Source organism: Elephantulus edwardii, unplaced genomic scaffold, assembly GCF_000299155.1.
Source record: "Elephantulus edwardii isolate Elephantulus edwardi_28Jun2011 unplaced genomic scaffold, EleEdw1.0 scaffold00126, whole genome shotgun sequence".
NCBI lineage: Eukaryota > Metazoa > Chordata > Mammalia > Macroscelidea > Macroscelididae > Elephantulus > Elephantulus edwardii.
The window spans coordinates 3,549,175-3,559,462 of NW_006399876.1; the positions used below are offsets into that span (position 1 = coordinate 3,549,175).

General features: G+C 50.6%; 1 protein-coding gene across 1 annotated transcript in view; it reads right to left on the bottom strand.

Annotated features, from left to right (window-relative positions):
* The window catches only part of NADSYN1 (NAD synthetase 1), a 51,029-nt gene that overhangs the window by 22,798 nt on the left and 17,943 nt on the right, over window positions 1–10,288 (bottom strand). The window contains exons 6-10 of the mRNA XM_006893219.1: window positions 6,577–6,628; window positions 3,516–3,604; window positions 3,280–3,397; window positions 2,567–2,698; window positions 1,509–1,583 (exon numbers count right to left, since the gene is read on the bottom strand). Coding sequence (XP_006893281.1) covers window positions 1,509–1,583; window positions 2,567–2,698; window positions 3,280–3,397; window positions 3,516–3,604; window positions 6,577–6,628 — 466 coding nt within the window. The remainder of the gene's footprint in view (window positions 1–1,508; window positions 1,584–2,566; window positions 2,699–3,279; window positions 3,398–3,515; window positions 3,605–6,576; window positions 6,629–10,288) is intronic.

Genomic DNA, 10,288 nt, shown 5'->3' on the forward strand with positions numbered 1-10,288 from the left:
TGGGGCTTCGTCTGACATACTTTGGACATGTTCTAAGGAGAGACAGGTCTTTGGAGAGGGACATCATGCTGGGCAGAGTGGAGGGACAGCGCAGGAGGGGAAGACCCTCTATGAGGTGGATTGATTCAGTGACTGGGGTAATTGGGATGAGTGTGTCAGAGGCAGTGCGGCTGGCACAGGATAGAGTACCGTACAGTTTAGGGCTGTTGTACATAGGGTCGCTATGAGTCGCAAAGGACTCGACGGCACATAACAACAACAGTCTATCCTGGAGGAAGGGCCACCAGGGGGCACCTTAGAGGCCAGGACGCCCAAGCTCCGTCTCAGAGAGTCTGCGCTTGTTGTTAGGAGAGTGTCTGCGCTTGTTGTTAGGAGAGTGTCTTCCTCGGAGAGGGACGCCATGCTGGGAAAGACGAGGGGAAGAGGAGGAGGGGAAGACCCTCGACCAGCTGGACCGACACATGAGCGTGACAATGGGCTCGAGCGTGCCAGAGAGCGTGAGTCTGCGTCAAGGCTCCGATGTGTTGTTCCCAGGGTTGCTATGAGTGGCTCACTTGACAGCACCCAACAACACCACGCATGAACGCAGCGTGCTGAGTGAAAGAGGCCGTCTCACATAAGAACACACAATGCCGGGTCCACACAGTGGGAAACTATAAAGACGGAGGGAGAAGACAGCTTGTTTAGGGCTGGGGGTGGGGAAGTCTGGGGGTGACATCTGAAAGATGGGTACTTCTCGAAGTGAAGAAAATACACTGATGGTGATGGTGGTCGCACAGTCAGAACACAGCAAAGGCCCCGCCGGCCCCGTGAAGTGGTGAACGGCACGACCTGGGGACTACGTCGCACTGAGGCTACTGGCGCAGGGTGGGCACCACAGCAGTGGCCCGAGCCCAGAGCCAGCGTGAGGTGGGCACGAGAACCAGGCCAGCTGAGAACAGAGCGGCTCAAAATGCCAAGCATGAGTCCGCTCTGAGTGTCACATTGTTGTTGGTTGTAAGGTCGCTGACCTGTGGTGACCACCGGGTACTATCCCACCCACAACCATGTTCTAGATAAACTCCTGACACTAGCCTATCAGCAGCGCCTCTGCAGGGGATGCAGAACTGACCTGTGTTCAGTCTAGGGGGTGGGGTACAGACGACCCCAGGCCCTGACCCAATGGTCCACGGAGAGGAGAGGAGAGGAGAGGAGAGGAGAGGTCACTCATGCCTGCTGCCCATGCTGCCTGCCCCCCCCCTTCCTCAAGCACGGGCCCCTGCAGGTGCTGTGCCGACAGCGCTGGTCTCTTTTGTGGCTGCACCCCACCACCCCTGGGCTTCTCGGGTGCAGTGTTGTCTCTAATTATCCAGAACCCCCAGAGGTGACACTAACTGGCAGAAGGAAACCTTGCAGCTTCACCACCTTCTGAGTCCTTTCCGGCCTCCAGCATCCCACACCCCAAACCACAGGGTCTCACAAAGTCCAGTCTCTCAGGACTCCTCGCTCAGGGGACTGAAGGGACGCACCGCCAAATTCCTGGAGGAGATCTCTGCCCTGTAGCTCCGGACATCCTCCAAGTCCAAGGTGGCTGTGAGGACTTCCTGCGGAGAAGAGAAGACGTGACTTCCTGTGAGCTCCGTGCCCACAGGGATTCAAGGGTGCTGACAGGTGCATCAACCGAACCAGACTGTGCTGTCTGGAGTGGTGCTTTGAGCTGTGGGGGTGTGGGACCCAGGGTCAGAGCCGACCTCATGCCTGTCCCCTTCCTGTGGCCTCCAGTGCCTCTATGGCATTGAGACACGCCAGTAACGGCTTAGTGACCAGGGCCAAGCTCTGCTGCTACCGTGGGTTTCTGGAAAAGTCTCTCCTCTCAAGAAGCAGCACTTTCTATGTCTCTGCAGAAGATGGGATGGCTAGCGCTGCTGTAGCCATCCTGTGACCTTGAGGACAGGCAGGCTGAGAGGCGGTTAACACAGGAGGAACGGCAGCGAGGTGGGGTCAGAGCTGAGGGCTGCAGGAGGTGACGCTTTCCTGTGCTAGGGTCCATTTGCAACTTAGGACACAAAGGAGTAAGTTTTAGTCCTGGAGATTATTCCTTTGTGAAGAAAATCCTCACACGATGAGCACAATCTGCTCTTACGTCTGTCCTTAAGTTGAATTGTACATAGGTCAGAACGGGCAGGCAGGTACAGGCGGCATCTAACATCAGCCAGTCAAATGTGTGGCCTAGTGTGTATGACCCACTGCACCTTTCCACGTCCCTGATGGGACACTCGTGCCAGGGTGGGCATTACCACCGGGGTCCAGGCTTGCTCACTGCCTTGCCCCCTTTGCCCTGCACGTCCCATGTGTCCTTGATAGTGACATCACTCCCACAATGCAGTTCCCAGCTCTCTGGACCGACTAGATCTGTCTCACCCCTGGCTAGGGTCAGTGCACCTGGGGCAGCTTGGGGACCCTCCATGATGAGGAGGTGGGGCTCAGGGGGCAGGACCCTGGTGACAGGAGAGCAGAGACACTGCCCCAGGGTCCAAGGCCTGACCGGGAGGGGTGCCACCGCCAGAACTGCCCACGGGCACGTTACCACGTCATCCAGGGAGAACTGGGAGCCCTGGGCGAACATGCGGCCATTCATGGCGATGGTGGCGCAGCCGTCATAGTACAGCCGGTCCCCGTCACAGCCCTTCTGGTTGGCTAGCAGGTAGATGCCGCCGTTCTGGAAAGAGGGCACAGGGCCGAGTGGCTATTAGATGGGGCTGGGGGCAGCGAGGTGCTCAGCAGGGGACAGACTTTCCCGCCCACCACTCACCAAGTTGTAGAGGCCCCTCCCTCAAGAAGGAAAACTCGTGCACAGGGCACCAGAGGATCTACAGTGCTGCAGTGGCCACTGGCCTGGCTGTCACACAGGGTGTCCACTTCCACCTCCCAGCCACCCCTCAGTGGGCACTGTCCTCCCATCAGAGATCGGGGGGTGGTCAGGGCAGCCCTGGAACTAGGACAAGGTGGTGCTGAATTCAAGTCAGTGCTGTCAATGCTGATCACGGATTGACCTTGTCCCCAGAAGTGTGGGGAGGGGCCCCGGGAGTGCAGTGTGCAACCTGCCAGGACTCCTTCACACAGCAAAGAAAGCCCTATTCCAGGGCAGAATCACAGGGTTGGGGGTGAGGGCCCCAGCACATACTCGAGGACACAGACCAGTTCACAGGACCGGCCCTGCAAGTCCACCACAGCCCACTCCCTCCGAGCCAGCCACAGGACGGGGGCTCCGTAGGGCAGACAGTGCCCACTATCACCTACCTTGGTCGTGGCCATGGATACCAGGTCTACCCTGGCGTGGGCTTTGCGCAGCACGTGGTGACTGCCCGAGGCATTGGTGAAGATCTCCACGCCATCTAGACCCATGTCCACATGCGGGCTGTGGGAGGGCGAGGAAATGCAGGGCCTGCTGGGCTCCCCAGCCCCTCAGGTCACCAAAGCCACTGCCTACAGGGCCAAAGCAGTAACAGGGTGGCTGGCAGAAAGGATGCACTGACCTGTGGGGTGTCCAGAGCTCCTCGCAGATCTCGCTCCCAATGCAGGTGTCCAGGGTGGCCAGCACGGCGTCCCCAAAGGGCACAGTCTCCTGAAGGGAGAGGACGGGGCATCTGGAACAAGCTCACATGGGGCCCTCGGCTCCGTGTCCCAGGAACTGGCCCCGGCAGGAGACCTGGCCACAGACCACTCCACCCTTGACCATGGGAGCCTCAATCATGCTCTCTAGAGGGGCTCCAGGGAACCCCGACAATGGACTTGACTGTGGGTGTCCTGTATCAGATGAAGTTGGCAGCCATACAGCTGGGGAGGAGCCCCCTCCACTCGGGGTTTGCTCACTCACTCCACTCAGGTTCACCTTACAGTCTGGGGCCCCAGGAGACTGGCTGATAAATGATAAAAGTCCAGGGCTCAGTCGTTCATTTGCTCACTGCAAGGACTGATACAGCGGCTGTAGCAATGGCGCTGAGCATGGTAAAGACTGAGGTTGGTGCAGGGGGCACAAAGTTTTAGTCTGTCATTCAGAGTCAGTGTGAATTGTTCCTGAGGGCATCTAACAACTCAACCTGAGGGTGTGGCGTGCAGCACCTGTCATCTTACAAGAGGTAAAAGAAGAGAAATGAGCAGAGAGGCAGGACTCAGCACCACTGGCAAAACAGAACCAGGGTGGTAGTTCTGATTTCTTTAGGGTTTATTCCCAGTAGTGGAATTGCTGGACATTATGGTGAGTGAAATATTTCAGTCAGAAAAGGACAAATACTGCATAGTGCCACTGTTAGAAAACAAGACTGACATGGGGTTGAGGGGAAACTAAGAAAAGAAGGAATAAATAATGCACACTGTATTGAAATAGAAATGCTTAAAAAAGAAAACCAGACATAAAATAATTAATAATAAATATTAATTAAAAATAGAACTGCCTAAAAGGAACATTCTACTTTGTACATCCCTCTCATCAATTTTCTGTACTGAGGTATTCTGGGTTTGCTGTGATGCTGAACTTTGTACCACTGGGTTATCAAATACCAGAATGGTTTCCCAGTGTGGACAGTGTTTGGTGGAGCTCCCAGTTGTAAAACAGGTTTGGAAGCAGGAGTGGCATCCACTTCCTAAACCACATGCCTATGGAGACTCTATGAACTTGGAAAACGATGATATTTACAGAAAGGCATTAGGTCTTTTGTTCATAGAGTCATTATGAGTCATACTTGACACAACGGCAAATAACAACAACAAACAACTAAAAGGGGGAAAAAAGAACCAGCGGCAACCATGTCCTTTGGACCCAGGATTCCCACACTGGAACGTCCCAGGTCCAGGGGAAGACTGATGAGGAGACATGGAGACAAGCTTGAAGGAACGCACGGCCCACAGGCCCAGAAAGGAGACAGCCCCCCGCCCCTGCCCCGCCACAGTGACAGAGAGAAAGTCTCCCCCTTGGGCTGCTGCTCTGGGTCCAGGCTTCCAGCTCCTACACTGTGAAAACACATATATCAAGGTCATCCACTTGTGGTATTTCTGTGACAGCAGGACTACAGAACCCAGACAGTTCTCTCCCTGAGAACTTGAAATTGAGACTGACATTTTGGTCTCAGTTCAGACAATCTTTCACTACAAGCAATGTGGGTGCCGGTGGTGGTGATGAGCGGAGGGGAAGGTGGTCTGTACGGAGGGAGGACGGAGAGCAGTGCCCACAGGAAAAGACGCAGCCAACAAGACAGCAGGAGCTTGCCGGAGCTGGGACACACTTCAGAAATGCCTGCGGAGGCGAGACCCGGGTTAGAGAAAAGCCTGAAGTCCCCAATGAGTTCATTCCATTCCAACCAACAGCCAATGTCCTGGAGACAGCAGGCAGGAAGTGTAACAACATATCACGCATTGTGGATCTAACATCCCCCATAAGTAATGTGTAATGCACGTAAGTCACGTGGAGTGCATGGAAAACCAATGAGCCGGGGAGCGGCACACTTTGCAGAAACCTGTGTGGTCTTACCTGTGTAAAAACACAGTACACTGAGCAAACCTGCAGCAAAAGACCTCTAAGGTTCTAAAGGCAAAGAGGTCACTGTGACGGCTAAGGTGCCCCTGTCCCCAGTCAGGGTCTTATCAAGCGCCTCATATGAACATGAGTTCTAGACGATGACAAAGCAAGAGTGAATGGCTGGCTGATCCAAGCTGTGGTGTCGGAGAGAGAACTGAACGCCCCGCGGACCTCCAGAAGAACTGCTTCTAATGAATCAGTCTTAAAAGTAAAACCAGAGAGTTCTCTAAAGTGAGGCTGGTGAAACTGGAACTTGCTCACTCTGGATGTTGTAAGGAAGAAAACAATTTTCTTTCTTCATAAGTTACAGGATGGAATTAGAGCGGAAACAAAACAGTCATTCTTCTGAAAATGACTAAGAGAAACTCCCTTGTCCTTGTACATTCTTGTGAGCCAGCCAAGGCCAGTTCCTGGAGCCCCATCATCCCCAGAAGCAAAGACATTCCAAACACCCTCAAGCCCGAGCCCCCTCCTTTCAAGCCCAGGTCAAATTAGCAAACCAGGCAGGAACAAGACTGTGAGGGCGGAACCTCTGACCAAGGGTGAGACACAGCCTTCGCTTTTGTGTCAAGGATCAAAACCCAAGTGGACCACCCCCTGGTGTGCGTGTTGATCAGACTTCGGTCTGCCCAGGCACACTTCGGCACAAGAAAAGTGCTTTGCTGAGATCTTTCATTCTGCCCGTGTTTCTGTCATGACATCAAAGCCATGTTTCTAACAATGTGAAATCAGGGAAAGACCCATCATGAGAAAAGGGCTCAGCGGTCAAGGAGGTAGAGGGTCAGCAAAAGGGAGGGAGACCCTCAAGAAGCTACGACGGGGACTCGGACAACATAGGGACGCTGCAGATGACGCAGGCCCATCCTGTCATTCCATGGCTCACGAGCTGGAATCAATGTGGACGATGACCAACTCCCACGGTTCTGCTCCTCTGGTCCACAGGCGGCCAAGCCCCATACAGCTCACCAGTAGCGCGAAACTGAGATGTGCAGCCTGAAAGCAATTCTGAACCCAGGGCTCACCTGCTGGGTCAGGTCCCGTATCATCCGAGGGAGAAAATACTCTTCCACCTGCCTGGAAGGGAAAAGAAGACAGAGCTGAGAACGTGGAAGGGGGATGCCCTCCCATCTGAATGGAGACTGGGCTGGGGCTGGGAATCAGAGGAACGGCTATGTGCTCACACGATACCATGAATGAGCTTTTCAAGATACAAACGAAAAGGGTGGAGCCGAATCTGCTGGTCCTCTCCAGCTTCATAAGCACTGGTGTATTTGAGTCCATCTCCCCGAGGGTCACCTTGTTTTCAGGGACTCTCTGTGAGTTCCAACCACGATGCCCTTTTTGAGCAATGAGCGTTTCCTGTTGATGCATCCCAAGGAACTGAGCTGGAGTCTCATCAAAACACAAACGCTCTTGGCAATTCCTAGAGACACTTTTGTCACCACTCTGCTGAGGGCTAGTAGGTGGAGATCAGGGTCTCTGTGTGTCACACAGGATGGTCACGGTAGGACAAGAATGAGCCCCAAATGACACCGGGGCTGCGAGTGAGACAAAGCTGGATGTTAGGGTAAGTGTCATCAAGTCGGCTATGACTCACGTTGTTGTTATCTGCCATCAAGTCACCTGGACTCACAGCGACCCTTGTCCTACCCTGAGCCAATCTCATTGTTTCTGAAATACTCACCCCTATTTCTGCCCTTACTGTGTCAATCCACCTTCTCCTGGGTCCTCCTCTCTCGTGCTGTCTCTCCACCCTTCCAAGCATGATGACCTTCTCCGAGGATGGGTCCTTCCCGACATCATGCCCAAAGTATGTCAGATACAGCTTCACAATCCTTGCCTCTAAAGGAACAGCTTGTTTTCACCGTCTCCAGGCAAAGCTTTTGTTCTCTTGGCAGGTCAAGGTTTTTTTGTTTGTTTTTTTAAAAAGAAACTGAGGTTTATTAGACATTCATAACAGACTCTGGATGGGTCAGGACAGAATGACCCTGTCTTTTTCTTACAAAAGGCTTTATATATCCTTTGCCAGTAGAGAGTGGGGTTTACACAGCTGATAGTGCATTCCTTCTAATAGACGTATGATGATTTTTGGCCAGCTTGTCTTTTCTGGTGTTTGGCCACATTCCCTGAGAGTCTGGGTTTTTTTGTTTGTTTTTTTTAAAATTTTATTTTATTAATTTTAATGAACATTTATAGAGATTTTGGATTTCCATTCATTAAACTGTTACACTTTTTTCTCTACCCCGCCAACCCTGCAGTTTGCACCTCTCTTTGAAAAGCAAAAGATAAACTCCTTCATTGGTATATAATACTCCCCACTCCCCATCCTCCCGCCTGCCTTGAATGTATTCCACTATGCAACCTTAATTATGGAATCTTGTGATAACCATAATACCCTATCATATATCTCTTTTAAACTGTTCTCTCCTTCATCTGTTTCAATGCAGTATACATAATCTATCCAGTTTGCCTCAAGGTATTTTCAATACTCTTCTCCAATACCACAACTTATCCTGTCACAACATTGTATTTCAAGACAGATCTGTAAATGACCTTTTTAACTATGAAAGCAACCCCATTTTTCCTCACCTTTTCATCTCTGGCCTAGTAGATCATATGATTGTCTGATTCAAAATGCCACATGCCAGTGCACGTCATTGCAACAATACCTAGTATGTCAATGTTTATGCATTCAATTTCTTTCTTAACAATGGCCAATTTTTCTACATTCATGCTTCTCACATTCCACGTTCCAATCACTTATATCTGCTTACAACTATTCCTCCTCCTTTGTCTTTCCATACTTGAGGGCTCAGCCTCAGGTGCCGTATCTGCTAGTCTAAGTGTGCTCTATTGTACATAGAGTTTTCAAAGGCCTGTTATTTTGGAAGTGGATGCCAATCCTTCTTTCTAGTCTGTCTTAATTTGAATGTTCAGCTTTAGAACCTTATCTGACAGACAAGCATTTTACAGAAAGGAGATGAAAGACATTTCCCCATTACAGAGGTGATCAAAGGATTCAGTGTCGCCCCTCCCCCTTGATGCACTCCTTTCCTGATTTTGCACCATCCAGTGTTCCCTTTCTTTGTGATTCCCGTTCTTCTAAATGTTAGCCACCATTTCTTATGATCCACACAGTCAAATGCTTTTGCACAGTCAATTAAACACCAATAGACATTTCTTTGGTATTCTCTGCTTTCAGCCAAGACCCATCTAACCCTGGCTCTGATGTCCCTAGTGCCATGGCCTCTTCTAAGCCCAGCTTGTATTTCTGGCAGTTCTCTATCTATATACTGTCCCAGTCATTTGTGGATAATCTTGAGCAGGATTTTGCGTGCATATGATATTGATAGTTTCAGTACTCTGTTGAATCACCTTTTTTGGAATGGGAATAAGTATGGATCTCTTCCAGTCAGTTGGCCAGGTAGTGGTTCTCCATATTTCTTGGCACAACCTTGTGAGCATATTCAGGCCAGCATGTTTGCTGAAATATTTCAACTGGAGCCTTGTTTTTTTCCCAATTCCTTCAGAGCAGCCTGAAGGAACAGTTGCAAGCAGACACTGGTGATGCAAACATGGAATATGAGAAGTAAGAATGTAGGAAAATAAGACACTGTTAAGGAAGAAATGGAATGCATTGACCAACTTGGCATTGGTGATATGAGACAGACTGGCTTGGGTCATTTTGATTCTGACAACCACATGATTTATTATGAGGGTAATGAAAAGATGAGCAAAATCAAGGTCACATTCTTAATTAAAAGACCATTTCTAGATCAATCTTGCAGTATAATGTTGTGATGGTGTTAAGTGCCGTCAATTTGCCTGCAACTCATAGCGACCCTGTATACGACTCTGAACCCTGCCCTGTCCTCAGCCAGTCTCACTGATTGTAACACACCTAATCCCATTAATCCCACTGCCCCATTTATCATGTCAATCCATCTTATCCATGGTCTTCCTTTCCTGCACTGTGCCTACACCCTTTCAAGCATGATGTCCTTCTCCAAGGACTAGTCCTCCTCGCCACATGCCCAAAGTATGTGAGATAGAGCTTCAAAATCCTTGACTCCAAGGATCAGCCTGGTTTCACCATCTCCAGAACAGACCTGTTTCTTTTCCTGCCAGTCCATGGTATATTCAACACTCTTCTCCAGCACCACAGCTCAAGGGCATCAGATCTCTATCACTCCTAGTCATTGTCCAATACTCTGACACACAGCAAGCAATTGCAAAGATTGTGGCCTGGATCAGGTGCACTTTAGTCTTCAGACTGATGTCATTGTTTTTCAGTACTCTGGAGAGGTCCCTGACAGCCAACTTTTCCAATGCAATAAGTCTTTTGATTTCCTAGCCGTTGGCACCAGGAGTATTGATTGTGGAGCCAAGCAAACTAAAGCTGTTAACAATTTCAATCTTGTCACCATCTATCATAATGCTGCCAACTGGCCCAATGGAGAGAATATTTGTTTTCTTGATATTGAGCTTCAATCCATATTGAAGGCTGCAGTCCTCGACCTTCTGCAGCAGGTGCTTGAGGTCCTCCTCCGTTTCAGCAAACAAGGTTGTGCCATCTGCATAATACAGGCTGTTGATGAGTCTACCTCCAATCCTGATGCCACATTCCTCCTCATACAGCCCAGCCTCCCAGATGATCTGTTCTGCACATATATTGAAAAAGTGTGGAGACAAGACACATCCCTGGCACACACCTTGCCCTATTTTGAACCATGC